The 25,257-nt window shown below is 40.0% G+C and overlaps 1 protein-coding gene across 2 annotated transcripts in view; it reads left to right on the plus strand.

Moving 5' to 3' along the window:
* Positions 1 to 25,257, plus strand: part of PITPNM3 (PITPNM family member 3) — a 77,135-nt gene that overhangs the window by 12,187 nt on the left and 39,691 nt on the right. For both annotated transcript variants that reach the window (XM_032201217.1, XM_032201218.1), the window contains exons 3-5: positions 3,957 to 4,064; positions 21,336 to 21,412; positions 24,272 to 24,507. In XM_032201217.1, the coding sequence (XP_032057108.1) occupies positions 3,957 to 4,064; positions 21,336 to 21,412; positions 24,272 to 24,507 (421 nt within the window). The remainder of the gene's footprint in view (positions 1 to 3,956; positions 4,065 to 21,335; positions 21,413 to 24,271; positions 24,508 to 25,257) is intronic.

The raw sequence follows: 25,257 nt of genomic DNA on the forward strand, positions 1-25,257 counted from the left end.
GAGGTCTTATCCCTAATTTTTGAAAAGCATCCCATGCTCCTAGCAAAATTAATGCTTAAGAACAATCTCCACATTTCTGTTAAACTCCAATGATTCAAAAGCTTATGGAACCTTCCCTCCCAAAACCTCACTCACTCTGAAATTCTTAGAACAGGATATAGCAGGAGTTGCTCAGGCCCAACTGAAATAGGTCCTGTTTTATGTCAACAACAGTTCTGGGCCTGGCATGCTGTATTCCATGTGCTAGCACGTTTGGTATGCAATTGATGGAATTTTGGAATGGAGAAGACAATCCCAAAACTTCCCTTTTCCACTCTACTGCCTCCATTTTCTCAGATCATCTTTTTTTGAGATAAACTGCTTTTGAATCAGAATGTCTGTTCAGTATTTTTTTAGATTTCTAATGCTGTCTACTGAATCAGCCGTTCTATAGCAGGATGATTTCCAAGGTTTGGAAGGAAGAGGATAAGTGTGTTTATACAGTACTCCGCATACTATGTTTTAAATGCATTTGGGAGAAATGTCACAATATTCTTAGTTCTTGAGCACTATTGATTTTAGTGTATAATACAGCTTTCATTAAATACTTTTTAATTGTTTAATGTCAGGGTAGTTTATGTAGTCTGAAATGCTCCTGATAACAATAGCTGTCCTTTTTATAACCATTACTTGAAATAAAATGTGACTGCTATGTATAGATAATGAACAACATCTGCTAGCCAGTTGTTAATGCTCTAGTAACAGACTTCTAGTGAGAGATGAGAATTTAATATGAGAGAAACTTCTTACGTGGATCAAAATTAAGTGTGTCTGTGGAAGACGTAGAAGATGAAGAGTGAGAGATGGTGCTCTGTTTCTGTTCTATGTTCAGTGAGAACAGGATGGCTAAATCGTTCAGGCTGTATTGAAATCCTAAGCTTTAGTGAGTGGAAGAGATGGAAGTAGAAATGAAAAACAGCCTCTGTTGATTTTTCTCCAAGTTGCCTTTGTGCATTTCAGTAGTGACTTGCCATGTAGTTTAAACCAGCTGTCTTACAGATTTCAGCAGTTTCTATGTTCCCTGTGAAGCGGGTATTGTAACTTTAAGCACTAACTCATACTTAAAATTTTGTTTAGAGAGAACTAAAATGGCGATGATTCATACAAGTTAGATGAGGTAGTTTATTTGTTTGCAAAATATTTTATTGGGCTCTCTTTTGGGAGTATGATCATTCGCTGTGCCTGATGGGATATTCTTTTGAATTGTCAACATCCATTGTTCAAGAATGCTTTGAAGGTCAGTATGATGATTGCCATTTTTGGAGTTGCTGAGGCATGGATCGTAGACTAATGATAAAAGAAATGTACTTGAAATTTACTGAATGTGGTCTGAATTCAAGTGAGGATAGTCATAGGATGGACTTTAAAGACATTTTGCAAGAGACTGAAATGTTGATAAACAGTGATTACCCACTGTACCAGGAGTTTGACCCAAGTATTTCCAACTTTTGATCACTTTGCAGTTAGCTTGCAAAATGTTTTTCAAATTAAGTTCAGGCAGATTTTCAGAAGAAAAGTAATGAGGAAATGGTCTCCTTTATTTCTACAGTGTGTGCCACTGGTCTGTTAAACGGTGGGTAACAATATGATAAACAGCTGGGGTCAAACCCCATTTACTCAAATAAAGTTCTATCTGACTACCTTGTAAACACAGAATTAAACACCTGTGTTTACGATCTGAACAGCTGTATATGTGTTGACAGTCGATTCATCTGCCCTGGCTAGCTGCTTACTTTAGTGAAATCCATAGAGAAAGGGAGAAGTAATATCTTACTGTTTTCTTCTGCGCACCTCTCCCTTGTTGCCTGCTTTCTATGTGGCATGGAATATGTCAGTCACAAAGCTCTCAGTTCATGGCAGGACTGAGTTACGCTACCATGTTGGATTTTCTTATTATTACTTTATTGCATGGGAACCAGCAGATTTTCCTCAGTTAAATGATGATCACTAAAGATATTTTCTCTGTATACTGAATGTCCTACCAGGGTGAAGTTTGAGCTGTGTGTGAACAAGGTGTGATGCATTAGAAATAGTGTCACTAGAAGGACTGGGGAAGTGATTGTCCCCTTGTATGCAGCATGGTGAGACTGCACCTCAAATATCGTGTTCAGTTTCGGGCCTCTCAGTAAAAAAGGTATATGAAGTTGCTTGAGCATGTGCAGAGAAGAGCAACAAAATTGGTATATGGACTATGTAAAGCAAGACTGATGAGGAGTGGCTGAGGGAACTAAGGTGGTTTAGTATGGAGAAAAGGAGTCTGAGGGGAGACCTCATCACTCGCTACAACCACCTTGATAGGAAGTTTGCTCAAGGAGGGAGGAGGGTGTTGGTCTGTTTTCTCAGGTGCTCCTAGATGTCTCTGTGCACCTAGATGAAACTTTAAAGCTTTGTATAGCACAGGTGGCTTCTGAGAAAAGGAAAAAAACATGCTTGTAAAGAGGTCTCTGAGTCCTTTCTTCCCTCTGCCATGCCTTTTAAATGTTGTAAAGTCAGAATTTTAGTATATTGAAATCTACAAGCTAGTATTGATGGTTTAACGTTGACTTTTAGAGATATACTTTCACTTCAGGCCTGTCTAGTGTAGGAAGATACTTCTTTTGATTACATGTTAAAATTTGATACATAATAAACTTAGAAATGTTTATAGTAATGGGCCACATTTAGAGCTCTATTTTCAGGCTGAGGTGAATGTTGAACTACAATTATATGGCTGATAAAAGTCCCAGGATGTTGACTGAGGTTTTCCTTGCATCTTGGAAAATGTTCATGTTCACATTCTGAGAAGTTCATATAGTTTGACTGTTATAGAATACTTTAACTACCCTATAGTATAGCACATTTCGTTTCCTGAATAAGTATAAGGATATAATCCATTTGTATTATATTAATATAATTACGTCAGTACTAGATAGTTACTACTTGAATAGTTTAATTGCAGCGTTTTTACCTGCATGACCCACAGAAAATCTTTTTTTTTTCTTTTGTGTGCGAGTGTGTGTGTGTGTGTGTGTGTGTGTGCACATTGCTATTGGATCACAAGCTTGTTACTGAATTATACACATGAAAGTGCAGCATTTGTATTCCTGTGTCAGGTGAGAGGCTTTTAGAACAAAAAGGTTATTAATTTTTCAAGAAGTTCACAGTGATACTGACACTAGCAAGCTTTGTTTTTTTCAGTGCATGTCCCCTGAAGCATTTCTGCTCCACCCAGTCATATAAGAGAATATCCTTAGGCTTCCAGCCTACTACATTGCTTCAGAGCACTATTGTAAAGACTGAATAAACAATACTTACCTGATTTCTGGTTAGAAAATAGCTTCAGTCTTTTAGGTAAAATGTGTTTCATGGAAGAAAAAAGGCATGTTGATACTTCAGTACTGTAAGTATCCTCAGTTTGTAGAGACTAAAGGAGGAGAACTGTGGTTTGGGCAAAACTGGAAGTTTATGTGAAATTTCTTTCAGCTGTTAGGTAAAAAAAAAAAAAAAAGTCATGTTTTAGGGCTGTTTTAATCTTCATTCTTCATTGCTTGCCTGGGTTGGGAAGAGGGAGGAATTTTGACTAATTATTGATATTAAACACTTGAGTGATTTATTCACAACTTTGTTTTTAAAAGACTTGCTCAAGGTAAGAGCAAAAATGCAAGCAGTTCTCTCTTTTCTCTGTTTTTCCTACAAAAAAAATTATGTAGCACATAGGTACATTTCAGGGTATATCACTAAGCAGGAAGCTTTCCTGGAGAATCTTGCATATGCTAACCTGTTATGTATTCTCATTTGGAAACATGATGATCTGTTTATTTCTCTGACAGTTACTAGTTTTAACCTTATATATTTCTCTAACAGTTAGTAGTTTTAACCTTATATTTGTTCTTTTGTTCATCACTGCAATTTATTCTTTCTCCTTTTTCTTCCTACAGAAGAGGTGGTGGAAGGAAAAAGTGCCATTCTTATAGGCATGAGCCAATGGAACTCAAATGACCTTGTTGAACAGATAGAAACAATTGAGAAGATGGAAGAAAATCAAGGTAATGTTTACCTTGTTATGTTGCCTTACATGTTAATTTAACATTAATAAGAAAATCTGACTATTGAAGCAATTATGTGTCAGACATTATGTAAATGCTAAAAAGAAGTATAATTTACAATACCCCATAGTTAAAGGTTTTATGTAGACATGTAAGTAATATTTTAGTGCTTGGAAATCACAGAATTGTTGAAGTTGGAAGGAACTTCTTGATATCATCTAGTCCAACTTCCCTGCTCAGGCAGGATCATGTAAAGCACATTACCCAGGATTGTGTCCGGACAGCTTTTGAATATCTTCAGGGAAGGAAACTCCACAATCTTTCTGGGCAACTTGTTCAGCACTCTGTCACCATCACAGTAAAGAAGTCTTACCCATGTTCCAGTTTGGACCTGTTGCCTCTTGTCCTGTTGCTGGGCACCACTGAGAAGAGTCTGGCCCTGTCCTCTTGACACCCTCCCATTTTTTGTATTTGTATACATTGATCAGATCCCCTGAGCCTTCCCTTCTCCAGGCTGAACAGGCCTAGTTCCCTCAGCCTTTCCTCACATGGGAGATGCTCCAGTCTCTTAATCATTTTAGCAGCCCTCTGCTGGACTCTCTCCATGAGCTCCATGTTTCTCTTGTACTGGGGAACCCAGAACTGGACACAGTACTCCAGGTGAGGCCTCAGCAGGGCTGAGTAGAGGGGGATTAACTCTCTTGACCTGCTGGCAACACTCTTGCCTGATGTACCCCACGATACCATTGGCCTTCTTAGCCGCAAGGGCACACTGCTGGCTCATGGCCAGCTTGCTGTCCACCAGGACCCCCAGGTTCTTCTCCACAGAGCTGCTTTCCAGCAGGTCAGCCCCCAACCTGTACTGGGGCATAGGGTTATTCCTCCCCAAGTGCAGTGCCCTGCACTTGCTTTTGTTGCACATCATGGGGTTCCTCTCCACCCACTTCTCCAGCCTGCCTCGGTCTCTCTGAATGGCAGTGCAGCCCTCTGGGGTATCAGCCAGCCACTCTTCCCAGTTTTGTGTTAACAGCAAACTTGCTGAGAAGGCATTCCATCCCTTCATCTAGGTCATTGTTGGGTAAGTTAAACAATACTGGAGCCAGAACTGACTGCTGAGTGATGCTACGAGCTGCAGATCTCCAGCTAGACTGCCACTGATCACAACCCTGTGAGCTCTGCCATTCAGCCAGTTCTCAATCAAACTCACTGTCCACTCATCTAATCCACATTTCCTGATCTTATGTACGAGGATGTTGTAGGAAACAGCGTCAAAAGCCTTGCTGAAGTCCAGGCAGACAAAATCCAATGTTTTCGCTCATCTCTCCAGCCAGTTACAGAATAACAAAATCACAGAATGGCCAAGGTTGGAAGGGACCTCTCAAGATCATCTAGTCCAACCCCCCTGCTCAGTAGGATCACCTACACCACATTGCGTAGGGTGTCATCCAGACGGGTTTTGAATATCTCCAGAGAAAGAGACTCCACAATCTCTCTGGGCAAGCTGTTCCAGTGAGTGCTGTCACTCTCACAGTAAAGAAGTGTTCTCATATTCAGCTGGAACTTCCTGTGCTTCAGTTTGTGCCCATTGCCTCTTATCCTCTTGCTGGGCACAACTGAAAAGAGACTGGCTCCATCCTTGGTTGTCCCATCATAGAAGGCAGTCAGGTTGATTAAGCGTGATTTCTCTTTGGTGAATCCATGCTGACTGCTCCTGATTACCTTCTTGTCTTCCATATACTTAGAGGTGGCCTTCATGATTAGCTGTCCCATCACCTTTCCAGGGATAGAGGTCAGACTGACTGTCTTCTTCCATGACTACTTCTTTCCCTTTTAGAAGACTGGAGTGACAATGGCTTTCTTTCAGTCCTCAGGCACCTCCCCTCTTCTCCACAGCCTTTCAAAGATGATGGAGGGTGACTTAACAATAACATCCTCCAGCTCCCTCAGGATGTGTGGGTGCCTCTGATCCAAGTCCATGGATTTGTGGTATCAAGTTTGCGTAAATGATCTCTAAACTGATACTCCTCAACCAAGGGAAAATTTTCCTTTCTCCATACTTTATCCCTGGTATCATAAATGAAAGATTCTTGAGGGCACGCATTAGCAGTAATGACTGAAGCAAAGACGGCATACAGTAACTCTACTTTCTCTGTATCCTTCATCACAAGCAACAATTTCTTGCAATGTTTTGTAAAAGAAAGAATTCTCATCTGTTTTCTTCTTTTACTTCACTTCTATTCACACATAACTGCTCAAAAGGGCTTTACAGGCAGTGTACCCAACTCAACAGCATTTGATGAGTTGGTTTATGTGTAAGATGCATCTACATTCTGATACTGCTCATCATAGAATGGCTTGGGTTGGAAGGGACCTTAAAGATCACCTAGTTTCAACTCCCTGCCATAGGAGGGATGCCACTCGCTATATCAGGTTGGACATGGCCCCATCCAGCTTGGCCTTGAATGCCTCCAGGGACTGGGGAATCCACAACTTCTCTGGGTGACCTGTTCCAGTGCCTCACTACCCTTACAGTGAAGAATTTCCTCCTAATGTCTAAAGTAAATCTATCCTCTTTTAGTTTAAGACTAATCCCATTTGTCCTATCCTTATCTACCTAAGTAAAGAGTACCTCTCCATCTTTTTTATAAGGCCTCTTTAAGTATTGAAAGGATGCAATGAGGTCTTTCCAGGTGACATTACAATGTGTGTGTGTGTGTCTATATATATCCTGGGGAGACGTTATATGTATGTATATATATATATATATATATGCACATTGCTTAATGTATACTGTAAGCGTACTGTAGCTTTTCGTTCATTGTGCTGGTTTTTACCATTATTGAACAAGGCTGTCAGTCAAGAGTTGAAGTTGGTAAGGAGTGGGGCAGAAGAAGACTGAGCCAGTATTTCATATACCATGTTTTGTTATGTCAGCATGTAATTTCATTGCTTCAGTAGTGCAAAAGAAAGAAGAACACTGGCTGTAATGCACGCTGCTGGTTAGGAACTTTCCTTGATGCACCCCTGCTAAATACATCAGATTTCTTAACAGGTGAGGCAGTTAAAGGCATTTCCTTCTTTTCTCTGCCACTCTCAAATTCAGTCCTACTGATTTGCTACCTGTTGATTTTTCCTTGCATGTGCTCCTCTGTGTTTGTCTTCATAGTTATCTGCCAAATGCTGATAGATCTTATTGCAGTGTTTTTAGTACAGATATTAAGTGCTTTTGCTACAGCTTAATAAAACCGAATAGCAATTAGTGATTTAGCAGTCTTAGAAATGTTTCTGACTAGCAACCATCAGATACAAATGAGGAAGGCAAAGAGAGAATGAGGAGGATGCTTGACTGTATTGTCTCCTGTGCCGCAGTAAAAAGCTATTTCAGTCTTAGCCCAAGTGTTTATAGCCAAAAATTGTAAGCCTAGGTAAATCTGGATTCTCTCATTAAAAACATTATGTAGAAAAGAGAAAGATGTCCTCTATGATGTTCCTGTGAGGAATTTAACTGTCTCAGTGGAAAGATGTGAGGAGTATGGTCTGTTTTTCCAGTTAATATGTGTTTTTTTGCTGAAGCTGGATTTACTTGTGGTTCCCAGAAAATGATGAGTTCATTGACTCTGGTTGCAGAAAGCTTTGTTGCAATTTAATCAGTCTCTAGGACAAATGGTTTTGCTCAGTGGCTATGCAGGGAGTAGAGCACTGACTACTTTTCATGATTTAACAAATCAATTAATAAAGCATATCATTTATGGGATCTTTCAATGAATTAAGATGTATGAGAAGATGCAGCATGCTCTGAGCAGAGCTGAAGACCCACTGGACACTACTTAAGTAATGCTACAGATCCAATGTAAGACATGCAAAGGTTATTGGGAACTTTATAAATGGCAAGTGTGTAATTTAATTCAGTCACTGATTTTCAGTAAGTACAACTGAGAGCACTTGACCATCACAGCCTTTCTCATCAGTGATAGAAATACATCTTCAGGGGAAAACTGGGAGCAGCATTTAAATTGATTAAGTTTTCATTATGGATATTTCCGTTGATGTGAATTTGTGTAGTTACAGGATTGTAGGTAATTGGCATGTTCTTGTTTGATCGTTATTTCTTTTGAGGAAAACAAGTGTGTCTTTGTAAGACATGCTAGAATTAGATGACATCTGGAAATTATGTGCAATCTCTGCTTCTTTTGATTGTCTCCTCTTGCAGTATTCATGCTTTTCAGGAGCATGCAATTACTGGCTTTTGCCAGAAGGAGTACTTAATGTATGAGCATAAATGTGCTTGGGGATTAAGTTTGTATGCTCATTAAAATGGCAATAGGTGACCTTTTTTGTTCTGAGCCTTCTCAAAATTATAGTGCATTAAAGCTATGAAATTACTTATTTCAATGCTGGTATGAAAAGGAAAAATAAAGCTATCTGTTTTTATCTCTCAAAGGTCCATGTTGTATGACAAGAGATGTGTTGACCTTCAATGTTTCAAATAACAGATAATAAAGAGCTCATCTAGAAAGCAGTCAAGTTTTATTGCTGTTCTGGTTCATAAATAATTTACTGGAGATATGTGAAAGTGCCTGCTTGCACATGCACATTTGCTGCAGGTTCCAATAAGAATTACTTTATTTCTTAGTTATTTCTTAAGGGGTTTAGCCATGTCTGGGGCCTGACCAAGTAATGCATCTAGGCCAACAGTTATATCCATCCAAAGTAATTTTGAGACATCCAAGAAACAAGTGGAAAAGTGTTTTCATTGCCACCTTTTACACTTCCCCTGCAGTCCATTTGCTCCCCATCCAGACCCAAATATTTAATGCTCTTTGACATCGACTAGCTTTTAGCTGGGTGTTCCAGCAAGGAGCTGATTGATGCAATAGAGCCTGAAGTCCAAACTATCATTTTGTTTATGGAAGTGAGAAGAATTCATTGATGTCATCATGCTGGCTGACTACTGTATTAGACTCCCACAACATCTACTTTATGTGTTTGCCCCTTAATCCTTTCCAAGAAGCTCTCAACTGTGCCATCACCAACTGCAAGCTCCATACAGTCCAGCCCATCCATTATATACACCAACAACCCCCAGCCTTGCCTGCCCTGCCTGTCCCTCCTGAAGAGCCTATAATCATCCATCACAGCACTCCAGCCACCTGTTGCTTCCCCCCAGATCTTGCTTGTATCAATGATGTCATAGCTCTGGAACCAACCTAAAGGTTCTAACTTCTCTTGCTTGTTCCTCATGCTGCATGCATTGAAGTAGAAACATTTCAGTGTGCTCCAATGTAGCCTGCATGTGTAGCCTCATGGAACAGATTGAAGGATCTCACTAACACAGAGTGCCTCAAACTTTGGCATGCTGTCCCGTATCCCATTCCCCTCTTCGAACCTAGTTTAAAGCTCTTTCAATCAGCTCTGCTAACTTAGGCACAAAAATTCATTTCCCCCTCTGAGAAAGGTGCATCCCATCAGGCAACAGCAGGCCTGATGTCATGTAGACCATCCTGTAGTCAAAAAACTGTCAGAGTTACATATTGATCAGCTGGATCTGCCTATTTCTCTCACTGATACTGGAAGGATAGAGGAAAACAATTGCTGTGCCTCCTGATCCTTTAACTAATTGTCAAGACCCTGAGGTCTCTTTGATCACCTTCGATGACCAACTTTATTGCTACATACATGAAAAAGCAGTAATGGATAAATAATCAGAGAGCCATACCAGCCTAGGAGGTTTTCTAGTAATGTTTCTTACCTGGGCCCCCGGGAGGCAGCAGACTTCCCAATGAATGGGATCTTGGCATATCAGGCCCTCTGTTCCCCTCAGAAGGGAGTCACTGATCTGCATTTTGTTTTCATAATGTAAGTTATCTTGTTACTGGGGGTGGGCTGACTTGCCTTAGACAACCTCTTCAACCTAGATGGATCTTCATCCATACTGTCCTGTCCGTCAAGTTCCCAAGCCTCATACCTGTTGTCTTAAGGGCACCTGGGAAGGCAAGGTAGGCAGGGAGGGGATTCACATGCTGCACTGAGCAGAAAGCTGCTTCCACCCCCCCTTAGCTCTTCAGTCACACCACCTTCTGCCTGGTGGAGAGAGGATAGGGAATTCTTCATGTCATATGTTATGACTGGCTGACACGTCTGTCCCAGGGATGGTAGGGTATGATTCCACCAGTCCATCTGTTTTTCCATCTCCCTGATGCTCCTCAGCCTACCCACCTCCTCCCAAAACTCTGTCACCAGGCTGAGCAGTTCTTCAGCCTGGGTGCACCTCCCACAGTATTAAACTGATGCTGTCAGACACTGACAGAAACCACAAGCACACCCTGCAGCCTAAGACCTCTTTTTTCAGTCTAATTATGTGTGGGTCTTAGCTGCTTTGTTGAATTTTGCATTTCAAACGTTAGTTTAAAAATAAATTAATGATTGGGTCAAGAGATTCACAAGCAAATATTGCAGATATGCCAACTTGGCTCTGAGTTAGCATTTTCCACTTACTTAACAGAAAGGTTCATTTCTTTGCATTAAATGGGTTAGATTATTATTATTATTATTTTTTTTAAGATGCTAGTCAGTTGTGGTATGAATACTAACCCATAAAATCTGAAATTATGAGCTATGTTGAGTTGGAGCCATTAAATTCCTACAGGAAATTAATGTTGCTGTGCAAGACAAGGTGCACACTAATATGTTTCATCAAGCTCTGCATCTGGTCTCATCTTTCACTGGATCACTGCTTCAGTCTCCTTTGCCACATCCTCCATATAACTCATCTCCAAGGTTCTCCAACATTTATGCAGTAGTCAAAATACTCAGTATAATGGAAAAATCTGTATGCACCCTCATGGTTCTTTGCTTTCAGTTATGGTGATTTTCACTTTGTCCTGGTGTTCTCTGCCCCATCCTCAGGCACTTTGGCTGCATTGACTAATTTTTTCCACAGTGAATGTTCTGTGTAAACAAACTACTCTCCTTCTCCCCAGTAGCATGTGATCTCTCCTTCCTTGACTCTTTCTGGAGTGTCATGTAATTAATTAAAGGGTGTTTGGACATAACTAAATGTAGTGTTTATACTGCTATTAAATTTATTGCAATAGCATCTGCCACTGCCTGATAATGTGAAGAATGGAAAACAAAATTTGGCTTAATGGAATGAACAGTGGAAGGAAAGGATGGAAATTAGAATAGCAATACCATTCCAAAACACATCAGATGGCTCATATGAAAACAGATTTACTTCTAGCAGCAGATTTTAAAGATAAACAGTGAATTGGACTTCTGCTGTCCTTGACATGCAAATCATCCATGATAGCAGTTTATACTAGAGTAGGTTATCCATGTTCAACAACTGCTGTCATTTTATTTTTGTGATGCTGTGCATTCTAAAATACAGCTCAGCAAATGTTTGCAAAATGGAGAAAACTTAAGGTAACTTCTAAGATATTTTTAGCTGAGTGTGAGCTCCTACTGCAAAGAAACTCTGATATCCTTGCTGTCCTTCCACAGATTCCCTTTTTGGTTTTGGACCTGTATTAAGATTTGGTCCGTATGCTAAAATCAGCAGGTGGTCTTACATCATTTTCATTGGGCCTAAAGGTTCCCTGGCTGTCAGTCCCATTCAGAGGGTCATCTCATCTGCAGGTGTAGTATCTCCTTTCCTTTGTACTCCCATGGTTGTTATATTTGACACATATATATATTTTTTTTCTATTTGAAGATAAATTTCACTATATTCTTGCAGGGGTAAAGTCACGTTCTAAAGTGGAACATGAATGTTGTTTGTTCCAGTGATAACTTGTTAAGTTGTTAAATAAATTCAGGTGATTAGAACATGCATACCGTAAAGCCTGCTAGAAAGATCCCCTTAATACCTTGCTGGTGCTTAGGCACACAACTCTGTTCAGCTGTGCTATACTCTGATGCTGACCATATTAGCAACGTAATCAAAAGGGAGAACAAAATGAGTTATACAAAATACGGCATGGGGGGTGCAAAGAAGATGAAGCCAGGCTCTTTCCAGTGACACCGGGGCTAGATGTAGCATACACAAACTGGAACACAGGAGATTCCATGTAAATATCAGGAAGCACTTCCTTACTATGCAGGTGATGGGAGCCCTAGCACAGGTAGCCTGGAGTCTCCCTCCTTGGAGAACTCAAAAGCCACTTGGACACTGTCCTGGGCACCCTGCTCTGGTTGGCCTACTGAAGCAGGGTAGGGGCCAGATGGACCCAGAGGTCCCTGCCAGCCTCAGCCATTCAGCGTGATTCTGTGGCATCTCAGGAGCATGGATTTGCAAAGATACATGTATGTGTAATGACTGTAGCACAGCTGTGTAGTGAAGGTAGTTTTGTAGAGCTTCATTTTACCTGCAGCAAATTTCTATGGTGAATAGATATGTTTATTTCTACTGGTGTTACCAATCCTTTGTGGGAAAGTAAGTTGGATTCTATGATTCTATTCTGGTTTCAACACGGCCCCCCATATTTATTTTTTTTTTAATTTTTGTTTTTGGTAGCTTTGCAACAGGTGGTAGCAAGCAACTGGAGGAATTGCAGGTGGTCTTCTAATTCCTGGCCAGAGAGATGGCAATTTGTAGCAGATTTTGTGAAAATCACTGTGTGGTGAAAACGTTTGTACTCCTCTGTAAAGCATAGTTAATTGCTAGGGCATAGAGTTCATACTACCTTTATTTCACTAGCATGCTTTCTTTTGACAAAGTGAATAGTTCTTTGAATTTGATGAGTCTCCTCATAAACTAAACTCCTGCTGATACTGTCTCTTTAAGTGTAGCGTTAATTTCAAAGCCCTTTAGTAGTATAGATTTAAAGGGTTGTAGTTACACAGATGAAGTAGAATGCCCTCAAGTGGTTAATCAGGGATGACACTTAAGTTTTCGCCATCATATCACAGTAAATGTCTTCAAAAGGGTATTTTAAAATACAGGAGGTCTGCATTTCAGTCTAGATTCATATTTCTTAAACCTCTTGAGGGACGACTATATGAAGAGAAGTGTAATGTGATTTATCAGAACCCATTTGATGCTGTTATTTTGGCAATTTAAGAGCTGTTGTGGGATTTGTATGTAGAGGCTGGGAAAGAGGGTTGGAGCAAGTAAAAGATGACCTTGCTTGAAGCAATTCTTAATAGTTGAAAGCAGCCCAAGTGACCTCTGGCATAACCCCAGTTTGTGGTAGCAGCTTACAACTAGTGGATTCTCTTTATTTTTTTATTTTAAGGAATTTAAATGGGGGCACTAAAGGCTATTGCAAGCTAGCAGGTGCTGTGGGAGATATTTCCGTACCATTGTGGAAGGCAGTTAAACCTCATTTCAATGCCCATTTTTATTACAGTCCCATTTTGTGTACTATTTTTTATTTTGTCTGGACAGGGAGGCATGAAATGAATGTGACTACACTGAGATCACAAGACCTGTTGTAAGCTGTTGTCATACAGTTTCATTATAGAAGACCTGTGCATCTGCACTGAGGACAGGTCTACTGGAGAATTCACATGCATGCAAGACTCTGGTTTGATAAGTGTGCACGGATGTGTTGGTTCCTGTTTCTGTATAGATGTTCCTGCCATGTAGAGTTAGAATTTCCTGGCAAAATAAGTGTGTCTATGTTACTTGAACCAAGCGTCTTTCTGGGTGACTGTGTTCTGATGAATTGTTCTGATGAATAAAGCCTTCACCTTTTTTTTGTTTGTGTCAGGCTTTACAGCCATGCTATGTTTGCACAGCCTGTACCAGCAGATCTAGTAGAAGAGGAGAAGAATCACATGAAGTAAAGATTTCAAACTATCACTCGGTTGTGCACATTGCTGTCACCTCAGTAGCTCTGACTACTCCAAACTGAGTGACAGAAAAGAATGCAATCATTTATGTTCCAATATAAAACATGCCACCCTTCATTTCATTTTCTTAGGCTTGCGATCAGGATCAGTACCACTCTATGTAATTTGTTCGTTACAGCCACCAGTATCTTTTTATGTTCTGCCTTGCAGCACTGCATCCAAACACTGTGCTGTTTGCAAAGGTGAGAGACCTGCTTTAGCTCGAAAACTGTGAAGCACAGAAATAAAGTCTGATAGGCCTTTTCATATCACAGAAAGATTGTCAACAATCTCTGCCTTGTCAACAGTGTTTCCTTACATTTTCATGGATAATTTCATTGTGGTCGTTTTCTGAGAGGTAGGTAAGTCTGATGATGTTTATAGTATGTGAATGGCTTCCTGTGTTGTTTAACTGAGAATTTTATTCTAAGGTTGATGTTTAGTAACGCAAATCTGAGAATGAGTGGGTACACGTGAAAGAGAAATCCTTGCATGTCTGATAGACACCTTATCGTCATCACATAAGTGGTAGGGTCACAGGATAAGCAGTAGCTCTGTGTGATAAATAGCCAAACCATATGGTAGTTGCTGACTTACCTTTGTCTCTGCAGTCTTCTGCTTTATAATCTCTCCTGGCATTTATTCTGACCTTTGAAACTCATAATCAGCTTCAAGCAAAATAGCATCATTAAAAGCACTTTTGTGTCTCCTAAACATCAATTAAGTCTCCTTAGCAAAGTATCAACCTCATGTCTAGTACAAAATGGGGTTTCTCTGAGTGTAGATGAATTGATCAGGGTTAGTGGCAATCCTGATTCCTGTGGCTTGAGTTCTTTTGCTCTGAGGAGGAGCAAATGTTGCTTTGTGTCACTAAACCTTCGTGAGTGTATTGAAATGCCTTTAAGATTCTGCTTGGTTTCCCAAGGTACAAAAGCTACTGGAATGTAATGTTTCTTGCTCCCCTCAGTTTAGACATACTTATTCTTGCCTCATATCACATAGGCAATTAGTCTGTCCTAAAGCAGTTTATGTATTTGACTACCTTTAGGAGTATGGTAAATTGTTGTAGCTTAAATTCATCATATGCAGTGCATTCTTTTTCTTCTGTCATCTGTGGAGTTCTACGTGCAAGGTAATTTTTGTGGTTTTGGAGATTTTTATTTCTCTCTATTTTTTTAATTGCCTTTGCTGCTATACCTTCAACTCTGTTCTCTGACAGACAGAATGTTTTGCAGTGGGAGTGGGAGGTGTTAAGTTCTGTGATAGGTGAGTTAATTCCACAATTTCAGACTCCCAGGCTCCCAAAAAGATGCTCTCATCTGCACAGGCAAGATATATGACCTTTAAGAGGGAGGTCATTACGTCTTAGCAGAATGGAAAGACTAAGAGTTTCATTCTTTCCTGAAGCCTGCAGGAAGCCAATGCAGTGATATTAGGTCAAGTTCACTCAGTGGCATGAAGAATTTATTCTGCTCAGTAATATGAACCAGAGCTATGTAGGATGGCTCTGCATCTGTTTATAGATTTGGGTTTTCAAATGTTTTGCTCCCAGGAAGTCATCAAAACAAAGGGTGGGTTTTTGAAAGCTCTTAGTGTGTTTGAGGACCTGGTTACTGTAGAAAACTCAGACATAAGGACATCAGTGGGAATTAGCCACTGCTATCACCTGCCTACTGTTGATCAGTTACCTTGGGTGCCTACAGGAGAGGTGCCTGTTCCTGTGTCTTCTCATGCCAGATTTGAGAAGCCTAGGGTTCTGTCTAGCTGACGTGTTTGAAAGTTAAATTAAAAAAAAAAAAGGAAAAAGAAAGGTTTCTAATCTGGTCTCATCCTGAGCTTTCCTGACTCCATCACTAGCTATTGCAATGTAATCTGTTACAACTCACTGGTTTTTGACTCTGTGTGGGATTTGACTGCCTTTTTCTTTCCCACTGTAGTTTACATAATGTTACAATTAGTATAAATTGGTATAATGACAGTATGAATCAAGACAACTGGAAAAATCTATAAAATGTTGGTAATGTCATCAGAGAGGTTCCATCCAGCCAGGCCTCATTATTTTACTTCATTAAAGCCCTTCCAGTAAATAATAAAACATAAATCTACATGTATTTCTAATCAGTTTCATTTTTGTGACACATGAAATTTCTGTCTTTTTCTGTTGTAGGTCATGATGTATGTTTCTGTCTTGCACAGATCTGTTCAGTAGTCTTATTCATTACATGTTCATCATTATGGAGAAGGACCCCAATTACTTCAGTGTCTGGTGTTTAACCTCAACTATATAGCTGAACCTATGCAGGCCCCAATTGTGGTTATCTTCCAAAGTGTATGATCAGCAAAACTGAAATTTGAAATAAAGGCATGTGTTGATCTCTTTACATGACACACACACATGCACATAGACACACAGCCCCCATCTATTATGCCATGGGACTACTTTGAATTCAGACAAGTTTGTTCTTTTGGGCAGCACAATGCCAAAGTTCTAGCCATTGAAATTCCTGACTTGTACTGCAAATCAACTAGAAAACAAACAAAACAAAACACAACAAGCCCTTTTCCCTTCCCTTCCCTTCCCTTCCCTTCCCTTCCCGTCCCGTCCCGTCCCGTCCCGTCCCGTCCATGTTAAAACTGTACTTCTGGGTGCAGATTTTCAGATTTTCAGAAGAAGACAGTAGACGTTCTTACATTACTGCAGTCTGAGCTTTTGGCAGTGTAGTAATGTTCCAAACACAGTAAGACAGCTGCAGACTGTAAGACTGTGCAGACTGCTGTGTCTGAAATAAAAATCTTTTATGCTTCCATAGACTGATCTGTGCGTCGTAGTTTTTGCAATCTCTTAATACTGCAAGTTGATATCATGCTTATCATGCTTCTTTTTTTTAAAATCCCCAATCAAAGTGAGAAAACAGTTTGTAAAGAAGGCCAATATTCTGATAGCAGTCTACTTTACCTAGAGAATAGGAACTGCGATTAAAACAGTGCCTGGAATCTATTTTCCAGGTATCTGTAAGATTTTTATGAGTGTGGAGCAAGGAATTATCCTTCAGTCTGGCATTTGATGCATAAAGGAAAAAGCAACCCACCCTCTCTGCTTCCTAAAGACCTATTATTAGAACACAATTTTCAAAGGAACAGGGCACAAGTAATCCCAGGAAATATCTTGTCTAATGTGTTGCACTGTAAAGATAACAGAAAGTGTTTGTGAGCACATGATGAATCATGGGTTTCCTTTTTCAGTACTCTGTTGAAGATAAATATTATGGCTCCCTATAAGGTGGTGCCTCATGGCCCCGAACAACTATTTTTCATGCCTGATGTCATTTTAAAACTAATGTTTGTGTGGTACTGGTTCTGCTTTGAGCTTAGGTGCTAGAAAACTGTCACATTTTTCCAATGAAGAACCTCAGAGTAAAATGGGTCTTCTGGACAGGCTTTTGGAAACACCACTTTTAAATTGAAGCAGATTTAAAGTGTAGAGACTTCCAGAAAGCAATTATGTTTGCTTGGAATTTCCAGGTTTGTGGGTTTATGTCGTTGCTGTTTGTTAGTGGTGTTGTGTGTGTGTATGCGCTATTTATTTTTGTTTGTTTCACACAAATACTAAATGACAAATCCTTTAAATCCTTGCCTGCCAAAGAGGCCAGAATAATCACCTTACTTTTAAATATAGAGAAACTTAGTCACTGTTCGAATGATTTTCTCATGGCTACAAGGAATGATAATGGCAAAATCTGTTACAGAATTAGTTCTTAATTGTAATGCCAAAGTCTGTGTAAATTTACTTCGTAAATTCCACTGAGGTATAGGAATGAAGGCTATTACGTAAAGACAACCTGGCACTTCTAGTTCATAATTGTTTTCTTTTAAACAAAAGATTACTGTAGATTTAATGTGCCATAGTTCTCATAAAGAACTTTATGGCAGTTTCTCTTGTTTCATTACGTGACAGTGGTTATGTTGAGGCAGATGCTGAGATGCTGGACTCAGCAGTAAATCATCACAAATTTGCCATTTGGGCACATTGCAATAAACATTGTTATTTGTAGCTTTTGATATTCTGTATCTTATACATGAATATTTTGGAGAACAATGGCCCATAAGGTAAAGAAACAAGCATCATGCAATGAGTAGGAAAACTAATGAGTGGAAGCACATTTAACAGATATATTCTGTATTTCGAAACAAACTAGTTTGTTGTTCTTGAGCCAATATTGGATGGTTAATAGTTTGACAGTAGAATAAACAATAAACTCAATTAGATTGGGTGTTAGAAGCCTGTCTATCAGTTTTATTTGTATAGGTTATCAGTTTCTTGTCTTACATAAAAAGTCACTGCTAGGCACTGGTACACTGTGAGCGTCACATTGCTGGGTCCCAGTCAACTTGTTGTCCACCAGGATCCTCAGGTCCTTTTCTGCAAAGGTGTTGTCCACACTGTCAGTCTGGGTTATTGTTCCCCAAGTGCAGGACTTTGCATTTCATTTGGTTACGCTTCATCATATTCCTGTTGACCTGTTTCTTCAGCCTGGTGAGATCCCTCTGAATGGCAGCACAACCATGTAATGTCTTAGCTACTCTGCCTACTTTTGTGTTGTCTGCAGGCTTGTTGAGTGTGTAATCTGTCCATTGTCTAGGAAATTAATAAATATGCTACACAGGAGTGGATCTAGTAGCAACCCCCAGGATGCACCAATGGACACTGGCCTTCAGCTGGACTTACGCTGCTGATCACAATGCCTTAAGCCTGGCAGTCCAGCCAGCTGTCAGTTCATCTCACTGTCCACTTATCTGGCCTGTATTTCCTCACTTTGTTTGCAAGGATGTTATGAGAGACAATGTTGAAAGCCCTGATAAAGTTGAGGTAAACAATATCCACTGCTCTCCCTTCATCCACCAAGCCAATAGTCTCATCAGAGAAGGCTATCAGGTTGGTTGGGCTTGATTTCCCCTTTGTAAATCCATGCCGACTACTGCTGTTCACTTTCTTATTTTCATGTTTGGACATGAGAATAGCCAGTGGAGTAGCCTATCCAGCTGGTCTGCCTGTTTATTCAGATTTATTTATCTATTATTTATTCTGAATTCTTATAATATACTTATTCACAACTGTATCTTTGGGTCTGTTTAGTTAAACGTGTTGAGGTTTTTTAATCACATTTGTTAATGTTAATACCGTAATTAACAGTATATAGTAATTTATTAGTAATTAATATTAGTATATAGTAGTTTGTTAAGTATGTTAATACAGTTGAGCTAACAGATATTGCAGACCTGCTGTTTGAGGACCAAGAGTGTGCACCTAGTGCCTCTGATGAGGTATTGTAAAACATACGGTGTTTGTCTAGAGTGGTCTGAGTATATAATTGACTGTATTGAAGGTACTGAATCTGCTCTCATTGAAGCCAAAAACACTCTAAATTCTTCTCCAAAGTCAAAGTGGACTTTCCTTGTCTTTATAACAGATGATGAACATATGATCCTGTTGTGATAAAAGGTATTAGGAAAGCACTGTGTTTATCTGTGGTATTTCTTCCTGTTTGTTCAGGTTACAAGGTTTTTTGTTTTATTTTTTTGTGAAAATCTCTTGCTCTAAATTTCTGTTACTTCTGTTGTGCATCTTGGTAATGTAGCACTGCAGTTACTGTAGAACTGCAGTTACTAAAGGAACAGATGACGAACAACATCTGTGCTGGTACTGTACATCTCTGCATAGGGACCCGAGTCTTGTTATAAATGTTGCTGTAAGAATGGAGGACTATTTAATATGTAGGACTGCAAAAAACCCTGTTTATTGTTCAGTTTATCCATGGGATTTCCTGTGAACAGATCTTTCTGTTTTGAAACTATATAACTCTATATACCCTTGTCTACCCCGAGGGTGCTGAGGGAGCTGGCAGATGTGATTGCCGAGCTGCTTTCCATCATCTGTCAGCTGTCATGGTCAACCAGAGAGGTCCCAGATGATTGGAGACTTGATAATGTGACATCCATCTATAAGAAAGGTCGTAAGGAAGATAAAGGGAACTGCAGGCCTGTCAGTCTGACCTCAGTGCCACGGAAGGTTATGGAACAAATAATCTTGAGGGCAGTCATACAGCATGTGCAAGACAACCTGGGGATCAGGCCCAGCCAGCATAGGTTCATGAAAGGCAAGTCTTGCCTGACCAGCATCATCTCCTTTTATGACCAGGTAACCCACCTGGTGGATGAGGGTGTAGTGTACCTAGACTTCAGCAAAGCCTTGGACGTGGTCTCCCACAGTATTCTCCTGGAGAAACTGGCAGCCCATGGCTTAGACAGGTACGCCCTTTGCTGGGTTAAAAACTGACTGGAAGACCAGGCCAAGAGAGGGGTGGTGAATAGAATGAAATCCAGCTGGCGACCAGTCTCAAGTGGTGTTCTCCATGTGTTGGTATTGGGGCACACCCTTTTCAATATCTTTACTGATGATTTAGATGAGGGAATTGAGTGCACCCTCAGTAAGGTTGCAGGTGACAACAAGTTGGGGGGAAAGTGTCAGTCTGCTTGAGGGTAGGAAGGCTCTGCGGACTGGGCAGGTTGGATCGATGAGCAGAGGCCGATGGAATGAGGTTCAACATGTCTAAGTGCCAGGTCCTGCAATGTGGTCACAGCAACCCCGGGCAATGCTAAAGGCTTGGGGCAGAGTGGCTGGAAGCTGTGCAGAGGAAAAGGATCTGGGGGTGTTGCTCGACACTCACCTGAACATGAGCCAGCAGTGTGCCCAGGTGGCCAAGAAGGCCAATGGCTTCCTGGCTTGTATCAGGAATAGTGTAGCTAGCTGGACCAGGGTGGCGATTGTCCACTTGTATTCTTTACTCTGCTCTGGTGAGGTCGCACCTTGAGTACTGTATCCAGTTTTGGGCCCCTCGCTACAGGAAAGAAATTGAAGCCCTGGAGCATGTCCAGAGAAGGGCTATGAAGCTGGTGAAGGTTCTGGAACACAAGTCTTTTGAGGGGTGGCTGAGGGCACTGGGGTTGTTTAGTCTGGAGAAGCGAAGGCTCAGAGGAGACCTCATTGCTCTCTACAACTACCTGAAAAGAAGGTGTGGGGAGATGGGGGTCAGCCTCTTCTCACAGGTAGCTACAGATAGGACTAGAGGGAATGGCCTCAAGTTGTGCCAGGGGAGGTTCAGGTTGGAAATGAGGAGACATTTCTGCTCAGAAAGAGTGATGAGGCATTAGAACGGGTCACCCAGGGAGGTGGTGGAGTCACTGTCTGTGGAGGAGTTTAAGGAAGGGTTGGATGTGGTGTTTAGGGACATGGTTTAGTGAGTAATACTGGTGGAAGGGGGATGGCTGGACTAAATGATCTTGGAGGTCTTTTCCAATCTTAATGTTTCTATGATTCTATGTCTGAAAAAGGTGAGGAATCCAAGTATTTATGCTATCAATTGTCTTTTTTCTTTTCAGGTGAATTATATAGAGCCTCTTTAAGAAAACAAAGGTTACCTGCACAAGGCAGTATTGAAATACATGAGGACAATGAGGTGAGATTGTTCCCCAAAACCGATTGTGCTGATTTTCAAGGACCAGATATGTGGAAATACTCTCTTATTGTATTATGGAATTGTAAGCCTCTTTGATGGCTTAGTCTTTCTTTTTTATTTTTCAGTAAGTGTGCATGCAATAACTGAAAATCAAAATGAGATTTTTACATATTACATAATTTCACTTAGGTGGAAATATGACCCATTTCTCTCAAAAGATGTCTACGTAGTGCTTCAGGTCAAATACAGGCTTTGAGAAGCAGATTTGGTAGCAGTCAGAAAATTGACAGTAACAAAATTACTTTAGAAGAAGCAAAGAATCTAAACAAGTTATGCTCCTTCCAGTTGACTGATTAAGGTCCTCTGCCCCAACACAGGACAAGAAACAGAAATGTCTACATTTCCGTATTTCAAGAATCCGAGGCCAAATGTCCCCAGAAAATGCTGACAGTCTTTGACATCAGATGTTCTTTCAGTTCAGCCCTTTAGCTCCTTGTCTTAGTCATGACTGAACTGCTGATTACAGGCAAATTTTTTTTGTTCCTTTTGACTCCTTCTGTGAAAGCTACCTGTTAAATACAACTGTGCTGATAGACGTTTTTAACAGTTACTTGAGCAATATTGACTTGCTTGAATTTTTACCTCTGTTTTGAAGCCTTCAGTTACACCAACCTGTCAACAGTGCTACTTGTTTACAAGCTGGCATTGGCTGTGGAAAGAGCTACTTTGAGCTTTTAAAGGGAATTAAACTCCTCTTCTGAATAAATGGATGGGGAACATATGGAGAGGGAAATTGTAAATTAGAGCAAGAAAAAGTGGAACCTCAAAAACTCTCTTTTTACTTACCAGCATATCCAATACTGAAAGATACATGCAGATCAGCAAAATGCCTTCAGAGGATGAACATGGGACTTAAAATGAGTAATTCTACTGGAGACTAAAAATCATGGGCTGAACAGATACAATGGCTTTGTGGAACAATTTAGAATTCTCTCGTTTTCAACCATTTGTCTGTCACCATTCTACAGGTGCTGAATTATGTATTTTTTACTCATTCATGCCAACATCTTTTCCACCCCTGCACTTCTACTGCTAAACTGCAGGCTGAAATGTATCTGTGTGCATTTATTTACTTGTCAGTTTTTCTGGTTAATGCTTTGTTTGTTTGATTAATTTTGTGTGTGGTTTTTGTTAAACTCTGAGCAGTTCTTCTCATTTTATATTTACTATTCAAGATTGTGGTTTTGGTAGCAGAGCTGAAGAAGGAGATGCCTAGAACATTGCCTGTTTGCAAGTTGCCATAGTTAATTTAATAAAAGATATGACCTCATCCTGCAAAGTTTTTCCTCTCTTGCACGAGGTATGCTAATATTGGCCAGTTTCTTCGCAAAAAACAAAATACTGTGATGGGAAATGCAGTCCTGAGACCTGAGAGTATAACTATCTGAGCTGGTCTATGTTCAAAAGCCCATTTTTAAAAGGTGCTATGTAAGCACATAACTCAAGCCAGTCTTTCCTTAAACAGCTTGCAGTTTAGATAGACTGATAAAGAAAAAGAGAAGAGACATCATCAGAATATAGCACATGAGGGTACAAACCTACCTAATAGATCATGATCACTTCGTAAGACTGGGGTCATAGTAGAAACTAAACTTACATAAATTAATTAAAAAGATGTTACTGAAAATAAATGGAGCTTATTTCACAATATAATATTTGATTATTTTATTTGAACTTCTTTCTCGGTAGATCACCCAAGGTAGCAGTTAACAATCCTCAAGCAAGTACAAGAAGGAAAATAGTTGTCAAGACTTAAAAACAGAGAATTTCCTAATCTTTTCATGTATTAGTAGGTCTTTCTTTGAATGAATACGACTGTCAAAATTTAAAGAAGAAAAAAATGTGTAACTCTGAAACATGCAAAATGCTTTTCCAGTTTCAAGTAGATAGATAACATATTTTTCTACGTAGCACATGACCTCACCTTCCATGGTAGATTATTGTCTGTGTATTGCATGACAATTCACATACTCACCATTAGCAACAGTTCATTTTTTACTCTCTCAGTAAATGTCTTGTACGTTAACCTCCCCACCCCCTTTTTTTTTTCTTCATTTTAATAAGTTACCATTCTCAGAAGGCTTCCAGTTTCAAAACTCTTACCAGTTGCTTCTGCTAGATGCTTTCATGGGCATAAATGAAAACATTGGCAAATGTGTTCATTTGTTTTCCTTTAAAGAACCTGTGATGATTAGAGTTAAAATGTTTCCAGTAAATGCAGCAGCCCATTTCACAATATCAAGACATTTTCTTAGGCTGCCTGTGAATGTTGGACATCTCCAGTCTGGACATATTTCCAATAGCTTTTGATGTGCACAAAGCTATAGTCTTTGTTGGTCTACACCTGACCTGTAAGAGTTTTCTGGCAGAGCATAGTGTGCTCTACCTGGTTCAGACATACTTAAATGTGTTGTGTCCCATCCCATCCGCCCTACCCAGCAGATAACACAAAGGTCACAGTGGGGTGGGAAAAGGAATCAATTCTAATTGCTTGTGAACATTAACATTTAGACATAAGGAAGAAGTTTGTTACTCAGAGGGTGGTGAGGCACTGGAACAGGCTGTCCAGGGAAGCTGTGGATGCCCCATCCCTGGAGGTGTTCAATGCCAGGTTGGATGGGTCTTTGAGCATCCTGGGCTAGTGGAAGGTGTTCCCGCCCATGGCAGGGGGGTTGGAATTAGATGATCTTTAAAGTCCTTTCCAAGCCAAACTATTCTGTGATTATGTGATTAACACCAAATATACCAACACTGTCCCTAAAAAGGCTTCCTCCTTTCTTATTTCCTTTTTTCTCACAGGAAGGAGTTAAACACCAGAAATGCAAAACTCATGTGCTAATTCTGATCCTACATGGTGGAAACATCTTAGACACTGGAGGAGAGGACCAAAGCAGCAAGCTGGCAGACATCAACACCTTCAGTTCTGTGTTTGAAAAAGTCACCCAAGCCCATTTCCCTTCTGCTTTGGGACACATCTTAATCAGACTTGTTCCCTGCCCTGCAATCTGTTCAGCAGCCTTCTCTCTTGTTTCCAAGTAAGCTTATTTCATTTTCAAATGTTTGGCTTTGCAGTTTGGTTTTGAAAGGTTTTCTATGACCTGTGCTTTTCATATGAAATGCCATGAATCCTTTTTAAACTTTTGCTCACTGAATGACTTAGTATGATCTTTCATACTCTGCTACATGGATGTGTTAGTTTAAAAACAAACAAACAAAAAAGCAAACAACAACAACAACAAAAAATTCATGGTGGACTACAGACTATCATCCACATGCATCCAGAAGAAAAATAAAATCCAGAACAACTGGGCAGAAGAAGAAAACTATGATTATTGTTAACTTTTCCTTCGTCCATCCTTTAAAATCTGATTAAAAAATGAGTAGTCAGCATTTATCTTCTTCTAAAATGTGAAGCATAGCTAGAACTGCCAACAAATATACCAGCTGACACTTCTGTATCTGATTTGTCTGTTCAATATTTGAGCATTGCAGAGACAGGATGTTATAGAAGACCCTTCTGATAGTTTTAATGTTTTTAGATTTATAAACAAAAATGGCATATTGGTAACATTGGTTTAGGAGTTAAGTGGAGATTGGGAAGCCTTGCTGAGAAACTTAGACTAATTTAACAAAATTATGCTTTGCACTGGAGACTGAGAATAGAAAGAACTACCTAGAATGTTAGTGATTTAACACATTGTCTTGGTGAGAGAATTTACATATGAATATGATTTTTACCCTTTAACAAGAGAAAAAAAAAGTAATATCTGTTTATTCCCAATAGC

This window comes from Aythya fuligula, chromosome 20, assembly GCF_009819795.1.
Source record: "Aythya fuligula isolate bAytFul2 chromosome 20, bAytFul2.pri, whole genome shotgun sequence".
Lineage (NCBI taxonomy): Eukaryota > Metazoa > Chordata > Aves > Anseriformes > Anatidae > Aythya > Aythya fuligula.